Raw genomic sequence first — 17,727 nt, 5'->3', positions numbered from 1 at the left:
GTTCCCTCTCCCTGAGACACAAGAAAGTATTCCAGATGCCAGTTTAGTGCCTGGTTCTGGAGAGGAGAGCTCTCAAGCCCTGGGAAAGCTGAATTCAAGTGGAAAGCAAATGGATATTGTCGTAAGCAGGTATGGAGGGAAATACATTAGAAGGATCTGGCTGAGTGACCTTTTGCAGTTGGAGAGAATATCAGTTCATACTGTAGCCAGATTTGGGAACAATTAAATGACTGAGACAATGGTTGGTGGTTCACGAATCCCAGACATCAGTATACAAGGGGATTCTCAGGTTGCACCATCGGCACAGTGTGTGCTTGAGGACCAGTGTGCCTGGTGGGACACGGCTGAGCCCTTCTTAGGTCTGCGGCTTTGATGTCTGCCTGTCACCCAATTCCCACCTGTGGCTCCCACCTGTAGCACAAGCAAACAGATTAAACTAGATGTAAAGTTGTGAGGATTTCCTCACCTGTAAAATAAGGGAAAGGTAGAAGTGGCAAAACATTTGAGCATCTTTCCCAAGAAAGCCCCAAAATAAGGCCATGAAGAATCAGACACGATTAAAAAAGGGCAGAACAATAATACCTTGGAAGAAATGGGGCTCCCAGTTTTCAGAAGCTCAGAGCTTGCAGGATCCCTCAACCAGAAAGGTTCTGGGATCTGACTGTGTTTTTGCTGCAACAAGAAAGGCCTGTAGTTGGGACAGAGCCAGAGTGAGATCCAGTCAGTTTGGACCTGGGCTGCCAAAGAGAGAGAGGTGGATTCAGTCCTAAGGAGCCTCGTTTGTAGTGAGACAGGAAGAAAGAGTGCGACTGAGAAGCTGCCCTTTCTGTCCGCAGCCCATGCCTTGTCTGCTTTGTGGGGGCCGTGGGCAGAAATCAAGGGAGCATAGAACAAGTTAGCTAATTCCTGCCACCCCCATAAACCCGAGTAGGGTATGGAGGAGGGGACCCAGGTGGGGCTGTCAAAGAATCCGAAGGGAAGCCAGGGATACCCAAGATCCTGCCAACTGCTGTGTGTTAGATTTCTGGGGGTGAGCTGGGCGGTCCTTCCCCCCCCCTTTTTCCATTTAGACAACATTGACAGCTACCAGGTTCCGGAGAGTTGTTGATGATGATTTATTGGAATTACGCCTCTCTTTTCCTTCTCTTTCTCCCTTGTGTTTTTTCTCCCTCGTTTTCTGTAAAACTGTACTGCTGAAGTGATGGGCTTGTTACCCTTTCCCCACACCCACTATCACAGCATTCCGAACACCCTGAGAAATGGCCATTTGAAGGTCAGTGATGATGCTTTGGGATGACATTATAATGAATTCTGGCTCAGACTGCCAGAATGCGTTTTGAAAATGGCAAGCTAAAATAGGCAAAAGAGGATTCATCAGGCTTTGTGCTGATGGTTTATCGGTTTGGAGGGAGGTTGCCCACATGACTGCATGAATGAGATAATGATGAGTATGAAGATTCATCTCTGGGGGCTGCGTTTGGCCAATTCAGTCATGTAGAACATTAAATGATGCTCACGAACAAACTAAAGTCATTTCATAATTGGCTAACCACAGCTGGGTGGGTTGACTAATAGAAAGGATCTGCTATGTTATTTAATTCTGATTCAACATCTGGCCAAAGTCAGCTTGACAAAAGGTCAAAACCAGGGATTCTCAAACTATGGCCCATGGGCCAAATGCAGCTGCTGAGAACGTTTATGCAGCCTGCCGAGTTATGGCAAATGGGTTGAGGGGCGATGACAGTGTGAGCTTTTGTTTTTACTAGAGTCTGGCCCTCCAACAGTCTAAGGGACAGTGAACTGGGCCCCTATTTAAAAAGTTTGAGGACCACTGGTCAAGATCATAAAGAATATGGTACATTGAGCCCAATGGTAGGTCTAAAGGGATGCTGGTCAATAAGACATGTAAACATTTTGAACTGGGACGAGGCAAGAAGAAGAAACGAGTAATCTGGGGTCTAAGCTTAATCTTTAAAAATGTTTATAAAAACAAAAGCTATTAAAAAAAACAAAACAACCAAAAGCCAACATTTTCAACATCATATTGAAGCTATTTCATAGATGATCTTTGGTCTCTTATTGTTTTGGAAGCAAAAAGGCTTGAGTAATCCAAGTCCCATATTATGTGAAGCTTTTCCCATATGGAAAAAATTAATTAATGCCTGAAAATGTGGCTATGGATATAACTTTCCTCAGATGTTGAATCAAAATTAAATGTGGTTTAAAATAAATTTTAATTCAAAATCTTGTCAATCAGAACACTCAATGGGGGGTTTTAGAAGGGAGATCTTACCTGTCGATGCTATTGTTCCTACCAGTTACTGACCAGCTACATTCCCAGGAAAACTGTGTGTATCAAATAGGGATGCCAAATAGCAGAGGAGGCTAATCTCATCCTAAAGAATATGGCAATCATGTTGGCATCTGGGACTGGAGTCAGGAAGATTTGAGTTCAAATCCAGCCAAATATGTTTACAAGCTGTGGGACCCTGGGCAAATCATTTAGCTTCTATCTTACTTTTATCACCTGTAAAGTGGGGATAATAGTGGCTCCTCCCTCTTAGCGTTGTTGTCTGGTTAAAATACCTGTAAAATACTTTGTCAACTTTAAAGCACTACATAAATGTGAAGTGTAACATGTTTCTGTGTCATAGTCACAGCTAATGACTTCGAGCTCTGTACTTCCTCAATAACCAAGAAGCACATTTTGATTGTACCATTTGGCTTTTTCTCAGTCTCTAACTGGATAGCCACCAGAGAAGTCAGTTTTGCTGAGAGTCAGAGATCCAAGACAGGGCAAAGCTTGCAACAGAAGGGACTGTAGGAGAGGATCAGAACTGACTCTTGTTTCAAGTTCCATTTCTCTATGACAGAGTCTGACAGTAATGCGTTGTTAGCTTCTCATTTCTGACTGCCTCCCACAAAATGCACACCTCTATTGGCTAAGGATAGGAGTTGTTTCAAGTCTTATGAAGACGACTGAGAATTTCAGTATCAAAGGATCCCTGTAAGATAATGCTGATGGAATGAGGGCTGTAATTATTAGACATACAATTTGCTGTTAGTCCCTTTTTGGAAAAGATGAACTGGAGGATTTGGAGGGAATGCATCCTATAATTAATTTTGTTTTCCAAACTAGGGGGGTCAAAGGGATAGCCCTACTAAGTGGCCCCCAATATAATTCTTCAGTCGGAAACAAAGAGCTTAAGGGACTACAGCCATAGGAGAGAGCCATGAAAGCAAAGTGGGGAGTGGAGCAACAGATTTGAATATCCAAAGAATTCACTCACCAGTGGGATTCTCAACTGGAAATTGTCATCTATTTCTGACACCAAAAATGGCAGAAATAATCCACAGAGCCCACTGCACTGCAACCCGAGGAAAAGAAAACACAAAAGATTGTATTTAGGAATACCCATTTTACCATGATGGAGGGAGTCTGAGGTCTCAATCTCTCCTTAAGCAAATTTTGCAGAGATATTTTGTACATCTGCACAAACAGAGAAGACATTACCAGGTAATTTACAATATGCAAGGAAAAGGAACACTGGGTATCTTGACTTCCTGGAACAGCAAAGCAGTTTACAATTGCCTGTATCTTCCTGGGTCTGTATCCATTGGTACTTTATCTGCGAGGCACTACAGGACCGTTAGAACCAGGGACTCCTCCATTGTCAGATCTTCCATTTAGGATTTATAGGAAAGTCCCCCCACCCCTCCCCAGTAAACTATTTCAGATCCAGGTTTCCTGGGGGCCGGCAGAGGCTGGACTCCTCTTGTCTTTGGTATCTGGGTTATCAGGAAGGGGCTGGGATGGGCAACCCTTCGAGCTGTGAGGTCCCGTTTGATCAGAAGTGGAGTAGGTCTGACAAAGCCCCCGTTTCGCCTTGCTCTTACCCTCGGGGCTAGATGCTGTTCCCGGAATTAGGGCTGGAGACAAAGCAGTGTCCCCCTCCTCTGGGCGGAAGCCACCTTGCTGTTTGCCTGATGTGGCTTTGATTGCTGTCCCAAGCTTCCCCCCTGCAGGGCTGTGCTGCACTGAGCACCGGGGCTGGCTTTGTGTGAGCGGAACTGGGTTGGATACTTAGCAGGCTGTGAGGGCACTGGAGTCAAATCAAGTCAGCAAGCATTTGTTAGACGGGCATTGTGTCCCAGGGCCCATGCTAAGCAGACACAATGGTCAGAGAACAAAACCGGCCCAGCCAGTCTCTGCTCTCAAGGAGCTCACGGGCCCGTGTAGTAGACATGCAAACAGCTATGCACAAACAAGACGGAGGCCAGGTAAATGAGGGAGAATCTGAGTGTTGGGCGGGGGAAGAGGGCTCCCTTCCGAGTAGCTGAGAGAGAGCTGCACTGTGACGTCTCAGCCATTCCCCTGGGGCATCTCTCCATAGCCTTCAGCTCCAGCACTGATCCACTTGGTACATCTTAGCTGGTAACCTGAATGTTCTTTAGACCCGTGACCACAGTCCCTCACGTCAGCGTTCTGATCTTGTACCATCCGGATCCCTTTTCCTGAGTCCTAGATCAGAACGCTCAGAATTCAAAGCACTCTAAAGTCCCCAAGAAAACCAGGTAAGACAAAGCCATAGAATCCACAGGGAGGACTAAGGAAGTGTGAGTGTCAAGCACTGTAGGGAGAGCAAGAGGGAGGCCCATTGGATTGATCCATTAAGGTCACCGATGACCTTAAAGAAAGTAGCTTCAGGATTACTGTCAGAGTCTGAAGGCAGAGAGAGAACGAGAGCAATAGTGAGTGAGTAGAGAGGGCAAGTGTGGAAATCTTTTTCTCAGAATGTGGCTGTCAAAGGCAGGGCTGGTGGAGGAGGGATGAGTTCCAAGGCCCTTTCCAGCTTTAATATGTTGAATGTTGCATCTGGTTCTGGACAGATCCTAGGAGGGGATGGATGATGGTCCTCTGGGGAGAAGGACCAAAAGGGGCCAGAAACTCTCATGCAGAGAGTGACAATGGGGAGGTTGGTTCAATCAGAACAAGCAGCAGAGGCACCTTCCAGGGAGCACAACGTTCCAGATGTATGAGCAGGAGGTGGGAAGCTTGGTTAGAATTAGGGGACCCAGGGGCCTTTAATCTGTGGAAGCTTGGAGAGAAGGGCGGGGAGATTAGATAATAATTCCTGAAGTTTGGAAAGGAAGAAGAGGAGGGCAGGGAAAGGTGAAGAGTAATGGACTGGGCTGGGAGGGTCAAGGGCAGAGGATCCATGATGTCTGACATCTGCCTGTGTAGCCTTGAAGAAGTCAATGCTCTTAGGCCAGCCCGCCCTCGCCGACTTCGCCAGCTGTGTAACGGAGCCGGAGAAACCCAGCTCTGTGACTTGTAGACTGGGAGCCCCCCTTCCCCTGCACATTGTTCAGCCTCTAGAGCTCTCTCCGCCATCCTTTCCTCTCCCTCCCACTGATAATACCCTCGCTCGGCTCTTCCTTGCTATCTGCCTGTATTGTGACAGGGGCCTGATTACCTGGTTTCTGTGGGCTCAGCTTGGGAAGGGGCTGGGCAGGGCCACATGGGCAGACCTGGGTTTTAAGTCCCCAGACCTTGGGTAAAAGCAGGGGTACAACTGCATGCCACAGGTAGGAAGGTCAGAGCAGAGAAGGAAGGGGCACCTTCCAGTGGCACAGATAGCAGCACCTGGGATCCAGGCCGGGGAAGACTGTGATCTCCGTGCCTGGGGTTTAGATGGGATAAGTGGGGAGCACTTGTTGTCATGGGAGAGCCTCCCTTTTTATCCTTCAAAGGAAGAACAAGCCCGAATCTGGAAGGGCCGGGGAGTCGAAGACAAACTGCTTTTCTTTGTTGGTAGGCCAAGAGGTAAGCTGTCTTCCCCCTGTCCTAAAGCCAGTCACACCTCCTTTTACTTACTAAAGATAGTACAGCTCCTGGCCCCCACATCTCTGAGCTCTGGAGCTGCTCCCAAAGGGCCCCCACCTTCTTCCTGGGCCTGATTGCACTAAGTGATGCTGGGTAGTGCCTTCCTCAGTGCTAACTCACCCAGTGTTTCCATTAACCTTTGGGGGCCCTCAGGAGACTGGCCCAGGTTCATCATTCATTCCCTGCTTAGAATTCCAGACACAGCCAGGCACTAATCTGCATTAAGACTCAGTAATGAAGAGCCGGGCGGGTGTGGGGAAGGCTAGAGGCTGGCCAGTTGTTCGTGATCTCTTCCTGTGCCCCTGCTTTTCATTCTCCCTTTGCCCTTCTTCTTGTTTCCTGCCCAGGAGCTGGGATCTCTCCATCTCCCCCATGTTGCAGAGGTCAGATCTCAGCCGATCATTCATTCTACTTCCTCCTTCCACTATCTAGGGTGGTCTGGAGGGCTAATCCAGGCTCCTCTAGCTTCCAGCCCTTGCCCCAAGACCTCAGGAGGCCTCACAGGGTCCCCATATCCTCTCCACCTCCTGCATTTCCCTCCAAACCCCACAAACCCCAAAGTTGCACCTCCTGCAGGAACACTTCCCAAATCTGGCACGTGGGAGGAAGGGACAGATGGGTCAAGGAGGCCGTGACTCCGGGACCTCATCGAAACTGTAGCTGGGACATAGCTGAGGGCTGGGCCACCTGTTATACTGGATAGTAATAGGGATCCCGGGATCCTCTCTGTGAAGGGGAACGTAGAGAAAAGGCTTCTTTTGAGCCCCCCAGATGGGAGGAACATAAATTTGAAGTTGTAAGCAACTAGAGAGGCCAGTGGGCCCAATTTGCCCAAGGTCACACAGGTAATCTCTGGCAGCCATGGCCCTCTGATTTCCAAATTCTCTCATCTCCAGGCAGGTTCCCCCCTTTGCCTAAGGGCCAGGTTCTGGGTCTGAGAGGAATCTGGCAGAGTTGATATTCCCTTCTCAGGCGTGGCCTGGCAATGGACCGAGCTGTTTGCCCGGTAGCTGAACAGGAAGGGGATGACCAGGGCCAGGGGGCCCAAGGAGGGAGCGCTTCTGGCCCTGTTACCCATGGAAAACCAGAAGTTGGAGCCTTCAGCTGCTTGGGATGGGAATGCCCAGGCCCCTCCCAGTCTCCTTGTCCAGAGCCTAACTTTTAGGAGAGAGACCCTTTACCCTAACTCCTTATTTCTCTTTAGAAAAAATTCCTCTTTGTTTTCCCAGAGAAAAAAAAAGTGAGACTCAGAAAGATGATGACATGGTCAATGTTACACATTCACTTAGTGGTAACTCCAGGACCAGATCCAGAACCTCAGAGCTGCTGAACACCAGTGCAGGGATTATTTTCCTGCATCAGGATTTCCCATCATTCTCCATTCCCAGTGTAATCAAATATGCTGCCTGGACAGGACACCCCTAAAAAAACCTTTAAAAACCAAGATTCCCCCTGGTCTCATTGTCCCAGGGTATTTATCAGCTCCTGACTCTCAGCAAACGCCGAGCAAAAGGTTAGCACAGAGTAGTGTTGTAGTTGGGAGTTCTAACCTGGAGAGAAAGTATGGGAAGGTCCTCCTTCAGAAAGTGCTGCCCCGGGTGCTCCCACCTGGCCCCCACTTTTATCTCCACTGCCTTGAGCTTTCTGTGACCTTTCAAAATAGGAAAATAGTGGAATGATACCTTGGAAGGAGCACAAAGCAAGGAACCAGGAGACCTTTCTCTTCTTAGTCCTGGCTGGGTGACTTTTAGATCAATTTACAGGCTTTTCTGAACCCTAATGTCCTTGCTTTATAAATGAGGAGGCTGATCTCGATGGCCTCCAAGGCCCCTTCCAGCTTTGGAATTCTGGGGTCAGCCTGGAAGATCAGCCTGGCAGAGAGCAGGCACCAGGCCCAGGGCTGTAAAGGAAGGAACTTTTTTCCTGAACCATGAGCCTGGAAAGCTTATCCTGGCAAGGCAGTCCAGGGTCCCCAAGACTCTGTCTCTGGGTCTTATGGGGAAGGGAGCACGGTGGGTATTGGTCTGCCCTGGCATGTCCAGGATAGGGAGCAGAGAAGGAGGGAAGCTGGACTCCTGAGTGTGATGGAGGAGTAACTCAGCAGGATCAGGGCCATGGGGGGAGCCCTGAGGGTTATAGGAGGAGGGGTGACATCTCTTGGGGCTTGAAGTCTGCCTTGAAACCTAAGCCTGCCATTCAGCTCAATAGCTACTAGGGGGAAGAGGCCATCCCCTTCCCTTCTTCCTGTAGCACCAGCCTTTCCATTGCTGTTTCAGTGAAAGTGACCTGGGGGGAACTAGAAGGGACTAGAAAGACCTTTCTTGAGTTCCTGAGCCTGTCCTGGTGGCCTGATTTCATCCCAGCTCTTTCCCATTTTCCTTCTAGGCAGACCTGATCTCCAAGGCAAGTGAAGTCCCTGGAGGTGTTCCCTTTCCTTCACTTCCATTCCTTCCCCTTCTCCCAGTTCACATCCCCCTGCCTTAGCCATGCTGATGCACTAATTAGGTCCATGATTCCCTACTGCATGTTAATGCCATGTTTCTAGGCTTCCCCAGTGGCTAGGGTTGAGGGGTCAGCAAAGCTGTCAACCCAAGGGACTCCCTCTCATCTCCCTTCTCATAAAATTACTCCCCATTTCCCCTTCCTCCCCTGAACTTCTTCTCTTCCATTAACCAGGGAAAAAATGCAGATGGAGGTGATAGGGAAGACAATGGTTCTTCAAAATCCTTATTGAATGTTTTCACTTGAATATCCTACCATTACAGTGAAAATGATTAAGACAGACCCCTTCTTGGAGTACCAATGTGGGAGAGAATACTGTCTCTGTTCTGAATCAGGGACCTTGAAAATTAGAACCCATACACCAAACATAGTTTAGTGAAATTGCATGGGGATGCCTTTGAGGAAAAAATAATTTAGAATGTGAAACACCAGTCATGAAATTAGAATGAAAATATAGAATGGCTTAATATCATTGACAAATACCCACTACTTTCACTATATTTTCCCTTCATACCTACAAAAATATCAGGCTATGTCAAGTAGAATGGGAGAACAATCTGACTTTGTTTTTTTCTTGTTAAGAAGTAAGAATTCCTTTGAGTTAAGTGACTGGTTTTCTCTGTGGGGTTTTTAATAACCTTAAAAAATCAATAGAACCTAAACCAAGTTCTTTGTCTTTATCTCTCATCTGCTTTTCCTCTTTACTTCAGGATTTCTATCTGTGGCACAACTATTCACCCAATCTCCTACTTTCAAAACCTTTTTTAAAAAATGTCCAACCTCTACCCATTGGCTCTTACATAGCTGCCTTCAAAGATGGCAGACTTTCTCCATTCTTAAGAAACTTTCATTTGATCCTGCAACCCCTTCCTGCTTACTTTTCACTAGCTCCAAGGAAAAAAGTGTGTAAACTCATGTATCCACTTCCTTTCCTTTCACTTTTCAATCCCTGGCAATCTGGCTTCTGAGCTCAATCACTTGATTGAACTGCTTTGTCCAAGGTTACTAATGATCTCCCAGTTTTTTCCTCCGCATGCTTGACACTGTTGACTGCTCCCATCTTTGGAATTCCCTTTTCTTCCTTGTTTCTTGAGAAACTTCTTTGTTCCCAACAGAGCATAGCAGCAAGAGAATTCTACTTTAAATAACTATAGACAATATAAAATATTTGGGAGTCTATGTGCCCAAGGCAAACCTAGGAACTATACGAACACAACTTTTCATACAAATGAAGTCAGATGTAAAGAACTGGAAAAATTTCAATTACCCATGAGAAGGGCAAGTTAATATATTAAAAATGACAATTCTACCTCAATTAGTCTACTTATTCAGTGCTATATCAATTAAACTGCCAAAAATATTTTAAGGATCTAGAAAATGTTTTTACAAAATTAATATAGAAAACAAAAGGCCAAGAAAATAAGAAGATTAATGAAAAAAAATGCAAAGGCTAGTGACCTAGCTGTACCAAACCTAAAACTGGCAGTCATCAAAACTCCTTGATATTGGCTAAGAATAGAGTGATGGGTCAGTGAAATAGATTAGGTTCACAAGACATAATAATAATAATAGTCAATAACTATAGTAATCGACTGTTTGATAAACTCAAAGACCCCAGCTTCTGGGATAAGAACTCATTATTTGACAAAAATTGCTGGGAAAAGTGGAAAACAGTATGACAGAAACTAGGAGCATATGTCAATATCTCACATTATACAAAAAAGGTGAAAATGGCTATCTGATTTATTTATAAAGGCTGATATTATAAGCAAATTAAGAGAGCAAAGGATAATTTACTTTGTCACATCTTTGATGAAGGGAGAATATTATGATATGTAAAATGCTTAATTTTGACTACATTATATTAAAAAGGTTTTGCACAAACAAAACCAATGCAGCCAAGATTAAAAAGAAAAGCTGGGAAATAATTTTCACAGTGCTTCTGATAAAGACCTCATATCTAAAATATATGAAGGACTGAGCCAAATTTATAAGAATACATGACACTTCCCAAATGATAAATTATCAAAGGATATGAAAAGACAATTTTGAGACAAAGAAATTAAAGCCATTATATGGGGAAATGCTCTAAATCACCATTGATTAGAAAAATACAAATTAAAACAACTCTTTTTTTTTTTATAACAGTCTGTAATGTTCTTCTCACCTCTGCTTTTTAAAAACTGCTGGTTTCTTTCAAGACTCTGTTCCAGTCTTATCTTCTTCATGAAGGTTTTTTGAAGTCCCTTTCACTGCCAATGTTTCCCTTCCCAGTATCATTCCTATGTGCACTGTGCATGTACTCATATGTATACATAGTGTGCTCTTTGAGGGCAAGGACTATTTCACTTTTATCTTTGTATGCTAATATCTGCCACAGGCAAGGAGAGGGATCAGTGTGGTATGGCAGGTCTGAGTTCAAATTCTTTCTCCGATATTTACCACCTCTGATACTTAGGACAAGTCATATAACCTATCTTGGCATTAGTTTTTCATCTGTAAAATGAGGAGATGAGATAAGATGGCTTCCAATTCTAAATCTATGATCCCATATGTAAATGCCAATTTAGTGATTATTCAATTATTCAAATGTCTGTTCCTGGAATTAAAGGTCCTCTTCTGCCATTTGGTTGCAGTCTCACTTCCCTCTCTCCATGACTTTTTTTATTCTATCCCAACTGAAAATATATGTGAGGAGAAAGAGAAAAAGAAAGGTTGGAGAAGCCATTGAACAGAGCAAATTAGAGGTTTAGGTCCAAGCACCAAAGTGATAGGCACAGAGAATTTGAACAAGATTATAAATATCTGACCTTGGGACCCTTAGCTCTCAAACTGGTCGGCAACAAAGAAGCCCCTCCATGCTCATCACTTTTCCTGAAACCAAAAGGGGAGGAAAGAAGTGCAAAAGAAATCTGGGAAAAGCTTTCTTAAGAAGTACACCCTGGAATTGGGGATCATGGGATATTCCTTTGCTAAGCATATTCTTTTTACAATTTTTGCTTATTAAGAAGCCAAAATGTTGAGCTATCAGGTCTGTGTCACTTTGGTGCCTCTGAAAGAGCTCCAAGTCCAATTTAAGCAAAGGTATTATAATGACACACACTCAATGGGTGGGCCAAGTTCCCTGAGGGAGTCAGCAGCCCAGCCAAGCAAGACAAGGATTTTTATAGAGTAAATGGTGTGCTCACATCCTAAAATATGTAAATTCTGAGTGAAAAGAGGAGTCTGCTAAAGAAGAGGAGATCCTAAAGCCTCTGTAGAAGTGCACACATAGTTACACAGACTGCATACAGAAAAGCCCACTGAGGGGACATTAATGTATGAGGATGATATGATAACCAGCGAGTAAAGGATAGCAAAGAAGGGGAACTGAGCAGGCACCATGTCGGGGGAAAAATATACAGAGGGTTATAGTCTGATGTCGTGTTCTGTCCTATTGATGCGACTTTCTTACTGGCCGATTTCTACATCATGTTTGGTGGTAACAGTTGTATGGGACCTGGTGGTGTGGTTACAGAATGTGCTGACCTGCTCGTTGTCCTAGTGATACTCGTGATTAATGGTTTCTTTAAGACTCAGGGCTGGACACAGATTGGGCTGGGGTGGGCTGAAGGCAACAATCAGAATTCTATCACCCTAGCAGCGTGGCTCATCCTGGCTGGAATAGAGCTCTCTCCAGACCTATTTCCCACTCCCAGAGCTTTCCAAGATGGGAAGAAGATGGACATGGAGGGCAGTCCATAGCCATCATCTTTAGGACTGGGGGCCTCTTCCTGAGATCTCAGAGCCCAGCTAATAATTTGTGCTCCTTCCCAGCTACAACCGTATTGCTTCTAGAAATCTGGGATGCCCTTTCCATAGTCCCCTCCCCTCAGTGCTTGGCGTATGACAAAGAGAAAGCTTCTATACTCTAGGTTTCTCTTTAACACTTGGAATGGAGAATCAGAATCATGATGGCTGAACAGAAAGTCTGCTCCTCAATCACTCAAATGGGCTCAGGCCCTGCCATCTCCCCTTGGAGAGAAAGCTCTGGGAACACAGACAGTTCTGCCAGAGGCATACTCGGGGATGCAGTGACAGGGAGATCTGGGGACATTTCTTCCACATCCAAAGGTTCCTCTCACAATTCACAAGCAGTAAAGAATGAATACATCACTTAGACACATGCATCCATGCACAAAGAGCTGGGGAGTCAGAGGCTTCATGCTCAGTCCCTACAAACAGAAGCTCAGACATCAGCACCCACCTAGATGTCCATACAGACATGCACCATACAGGGGCTTTCACGTGCGCTGGCCACACACACTGGCAGACACAAAGCTTCTCTGAGCATCTGTTTGTTTGCCTGTCACGGATTCCTGGAGAGACACTTGGGAGGTGCAGGATGGGGAAAAGAGGGGGGAGGAAGAGGGGAGGGGGAAGTCAGGGGAGGCTACGTCGTCAAGGCGGTCTCAAAGGGGAAACACTGGTGTATAAATAAGCAGTCGAAAGTCCTGAAAAACAACCAGAGACAGCCTGTGAAGCCCAGTGGCCATAGCCAGAGCCAGCTGCAACGATGCCAGACACTACTTTGACAGCCTGCTTCTTCTGCCTTCTTGCTTTCACCTCTGCCTGCTACTTCCAGAACTGTCCAAGGGGAGGCAAGCGTGCTCTGTCCGACACAGAACTCCGACAGGTATGGTCAACCGGGTCAGGGCCCTGTGAATGGGAGGGTGCGTGAGCACTGGGGCTAAGGAGGGATAGAAGTAGAGTTGGAGGGCCTGGCCAGCCTCTCAAGGGCTCTGCAAAGGTGGGAGCAAGGACTGAAAGGACCCATAGATGATTGCTCAGTGAGGCAAGGATGGGGTGGAGGGAAACTGGGCAATTCAGAGTAAGAAGCCAGATGTAATGAGACTGGAGAGAAACCATAAGAAAGAAAAGAAAAGTAGATGGGATACAAAAGGGGAAGCATAAAGATAGAGAGGGAGATAGAGAGGCAGGTAGAAAAAAAAAAGAAAGGGCTTCTGAGCAGAAATAGGAGCAGAATGAGGCTGGCAGAGAGGCAGATTGGGCAGACAAAGGGTCAACTGGTGGGGACAGGAAGAAGGGAGCAGAGAGATGGTGTGAGAGAGGGAAAATAGGCAAGGGAGAAATGGGAGAGAGAAAGGCTCCAAGGAGAGACAGAGGCAGAAAGACAGAGACAGAGGCAGATACAGAAAGGCAAGAGAAGGAAACCAGCAGAGAGAGACAAATGAAAGCAGGGAAAGAATAAGAAGGAACCAGCATGATGCAAGGAGGTTTTGCAAGAAGAAAAATCGTCCAAAGACCAGAAACGTAGGAAAGGCAGAAAAGCTGGTGTTGAACTGTCCAGTGCCAAGATAGAGCAGTGGGATGGGTTCTTAGGGTCAGTATAATCTCAGAGGGATGCTCTTTCCTAGAGTGGCAGTTTTTTGGGCTGCCCTGGTCTCTGCTTGCAAAATCTAGCCCTCGTGGGATTTGGGGATAGCTGCCCTCTCAGAAACCCTCTATTCTCCATAGGTTGGGGCCAGTTAGTCAGGATGTGGCAGCCTCCTCCCATCTGGATCCATAAATCACTTTCTGAGCACCAGCATGATTTCTGTGGGTCCTCAGATGGGCAGAGCAGGAGACTGAGGAGGGATAGAATGGATTCTTAGAGTTCTTCAAAGAAGGCAGTGTCAGTTTTCATTGTAATTTTGCTCTCTGCAAAGGTCTCCTTCAAAGACTGCTGGATTTCCTTCATGTTATCTGTGATCTCCTTGGGAGATCTGTGGAACTCACTCCAACAGTGCATATTACAGTGCCTCCATGAATTGAATATGGCCTCCCAATAGATCTTCCATAGAACTCTATCCAGAGGGGTGGGTTTTTTCGCTTAACTCCCTTAGCATTATGGGGATGTCAGTGAAAATTGGGGGAAATCTTTCCCTACTACCTTTGCTCTAAGTAAAAGGTTGGCCTACTTCCTTTTCTGCTAGATATCTCAACTTGTTACAACCTACTGTATTTCCCACTCTTCCCCTCAGTTTTTAGGGGACCTTGAAAACTTTTTTTGATCTATCCCAAAATTTTTAGAGACCTCTGAGAGTTTAATTGGCATATTCAGTCTTCCAGCCTGATCTTCTTTCTAAATTGTTTTTCTTGTTTTTTCCCTGATCTTCTTTCTAAATTATTGTAAGGAGGAAGGGACTGGTTCTATCTTTATGTTCCCTAAAATGTGAAAATAGTTTGCTCCAGACTCCTGGACAGCAACCTAGCTAAGCAACTATTCCTGCTGTACCTGTCTTTAGGTCCAGGTCTGAGGGGGTGGAGGGAGGCAGAAAAGAGAAGTGAGCTGTTTCATCTCAGGCTAAGAAATAAGCCTAGGCAGGCAGGCTTTCCTGAGCACAATGGAGGTTCACTGACCAAGGGAACGCACAGTACTCCAGACCAGAGACTAAGCAACTGATGAGGGCAGACCCACAACTCACAGGAACAGGCAGAGTCTCTAGGAGAGGAGAGAGGGAAAGGGGTAAAAGGAAGAGAGGAAAGATGAGAAGGAGTAGAGAAGAGGGGGGCAAAAGAGGAAGGAGTAGATTAAATGAACAGGAGGAGAGCAGATAGAGAAAGCAGGAAAAAGGGAGGAGAGAAGCAAAAAAGAGAAATGGGGGAAGAGGAGGTTGACAAGGAAGGTGGAGAGCAAGGGATTTAAGAATGTGTGCTTGGAGTCGAGGACACTGAAGGTCCAAGTCCGGAAGCAAGTGCTTGGGGGACTCAGGTTGTAATGTTGGCCCAAAGCAGACTTTAGGTTCTAGTCTCTAAAACCCTCTAACTCTGTTTCCAGTGTTACAGTCACTGGGCATATTGTTTCCCTGGTTATACTTTTTTTTTTTTTTCATTCTGTGACAGTTTGTAATAAGTCATCCCTCAGAGTAGTAGCCAAGGGCTGCTCCTCGTGGGAACTTTTTCATTCTAGCCTGTGTTCTCCCTGTCCTTAGGACTGCTCTGGATCTTTGAATTGCCAGTCTTGAGCCCTGACGCTCACCCCTCTCTCCTCTCCTCACAGTGCCTCCCGTGTGGTCCCAGAAACAGAGGACGTTGCTTTGGACCAAACATCTGCTGTGAGGAAGAATTAGGCTGCTACATGGGCACTTCTGAGAGCTTGAGGTGCCAGGAAGAAAACTACATGCTCTCCCCATGCCAGTCTGGACAGCAACCCTGTGGGAACGGGGGTCGTTGCGCTGCTCCGGGAATCTGCTGCAATGCTGGTAAGGAGGACAAGGGCACTAAGGATTTTCTGCAAGAAGAAACATGAGACACAAAGGGAGAGGGAGGCGGGAAACATGGAGGTGACAGATGTAGGAGCTGAGCAGCGTGTGAGGGACTATGTGATGAGTGGAGAGACTGGCCAGTGCCCATGGGGCAGAGCAGACGCACTAGCACAGAACACCAAGGGAATTAATTGGTAGCAGCACCGGGTGGGAGCTGGATTAAAGGAGAGCAGAACATTTTCTCAATTCTCTCCTGGATCCAGCTTAATGATCATAATCCCACAATTTTCATGTTGTTTTGTTCTTTCTGTTCCAGTGTTGCAGTCACCCAGGATATTGTTTTCCTGGTTTTGCTTTTATCGTTCTGTAGGAGTTTGTAATGTCAGCCCTTATAAGCTTCTCTGAATACTTCACGTTTATAATTTGTCATGGTCCAGCATGGTCCATTCCATTCAAATATTAGAATTTGGGATATTGCTCTCACCTCCCACTTGTGCTCCATGTAGGGAGATGCTGTTAGAATGAGACTTGCATGGGGACAGGAATTCTGCTTTTTGATTTTTTAGGTTAGACATGTTCATTCTTTTTCACATGTTTCCAAATGAGTCATGCTGGGAGAGAAAAATCAGAGCAAAATTGTTTTTCTTGGTTTTTCCCTGCTCTTCTTTCTAAATTATTGTAGAGTGGAAGGGACTGGTTCTATCTTTATGTTCCCTAAGATGTGAAAATTGTTTGCTTCAGAACCTTGGACAGCAACCTAGCTGAGCAACTATTCCTGCTCTAACCTGTCTCACACACACCCAAAAAAACAAGAAAAAAAGGTGTAAACATTATGCTTCCGTTCACATTCAGTCTCCATAGTTCTCTGTCTGAATGCAGATGACACTTTCCACAGAAAATTTACTGGAAGTATCTTGTATCGCTGAATTGCTGAGAGCAGCTAAGTGTATCATAGTTGATCATCACATGACCTTACTGTTACTATGTGCAATGATCTCCTGGTTCTGCTCACTTCACCCCGCATCCATTCATGTAAGTCTCTCCAGGCTTTTTAGCCTGCTGATCCTTTCTTATGGAACAACAATATTCCATGACATTCATATGCCATAACTTATCCAGCCATTCCCCAGCTGACGGGCATCCACTCACTTTCCAGTGCCTTGCCAGTACAAAAAGAACTGCTACAAACATGTTTCTACATGTGATCTTTTTTCCTTCTTTTAAGATCTCTTTGGCATACAGATCCAGTAGATCTTTGGTGGCACTGACTGGGTGGACATTGGGAACCATAATCCTCTGGCACACAGCACAAGGAGGAGAAGATGCAGATCCAGAGGCTCCAAAGCCCAGACCTGGGCCACCTGGTCCTAAGTGTAATCAGAACATGTCAATGAACCCTATCCAGAGACTCCTCCTTTGATGGCTAATAGCCCTCTTCAGATCACCTTCTCTGTCTCATTGCTGGTGGGCACTATGTCCTTTTCAGCATGCAGTATTCTATGGTTTAAACTAACTTAGATTCTCCATTTCTAATTGCACAGAGAGCTGTATGGTGGAACCAGCCTGCCGAGAGGAAGCAGGCAGTGGGAGAAGGGCAAGAGCCAGCGAAAAGAGCAACGGAACCCTGGATGGACCCGCCGGTGCCTTCCTCCTTCGTCTGGTACAGTTGGCTGGCCAACAGATGGGTGAGCTGCAGCCACAACCTCAAGAAGGGGAAGTCGCCTATTGATGATTCCTGTTCTTCATATGACCTCCCCTACATCCTATCTTTACTGCAAATATAAATAAAGATCCTTCAGTTGCACTGGCTTCCTGACTCTGTCTTTCATAGAGGGTTGGGGTAGGGCAGGGAAAAAATCTGGCTCCTCTTCACCAGAGGTCTTCAAGCAGAGGATGAATGATTGATTGACACTCTGGAATGTAGATAGTTTTGACCAGATATGGGGTGGACTTGCAGGTCCCTTCTAGGTCTATGAGTCTGTGTTGCTTTGCAGAATCACCTTACTTCTTCATCTCAATTTCTCAAAATACATTTATCCACCCAGAATCTGGAATCCATCACCTATTATTCCCTTCCTTCCAGTAGTCACA

At 45.8% G+C, this 17,727-nt stretch overlaps 1 protein-coding gene across 1 annotated transcript; it reads left to right on the top strand.

The window, feature by feature from the left end:
* The first annotated feature begins 12,891 nt into the window (after positions 1-12,891).
* LOC141547940 (vasopressin-neurophysin 2-like) lies at positions 12,892-17,444 on the top strand. Its single transcript, XM_074276632.1, has 3 exons — positions 12,892-13,064; positions 15,432-15,633; positions 17,178-17,444. The coding sequence occupies exons 1-3, from the start codon at positions 12,945-12,947 to the stop codon at positions 17,363-17,365; spliced, it is 510 nt and encodes a 169-aa protein (XP_074132733.1). The 5' UTR covers positions 12,892-12,944; the 3' UTR covers positions 17,366-17,444.
* The last annotated feature ends 283 nt before the right edge of the window (positions 17,445-17,727 follow it).

This window comes from Sminthopsis crassicaudata, chromosome 6 (assembly GCF_048593235.1).
Source record: "Sminthopsis crassicaudata isolate SCR6 chromosome 6, ASM4859323v1, whole genome shotgun sequence".
Classification (NCBI taxonomy): Eukaryota; Metazoa; Chordata; class Mammalia; order Dasyuromorphia; family Dasyuridae; genus Sminthopsis; species Sminthopsis crassicaudata.
This window is presented reverse-complemented; position numbering and strand designations above follow the sequence as displayed.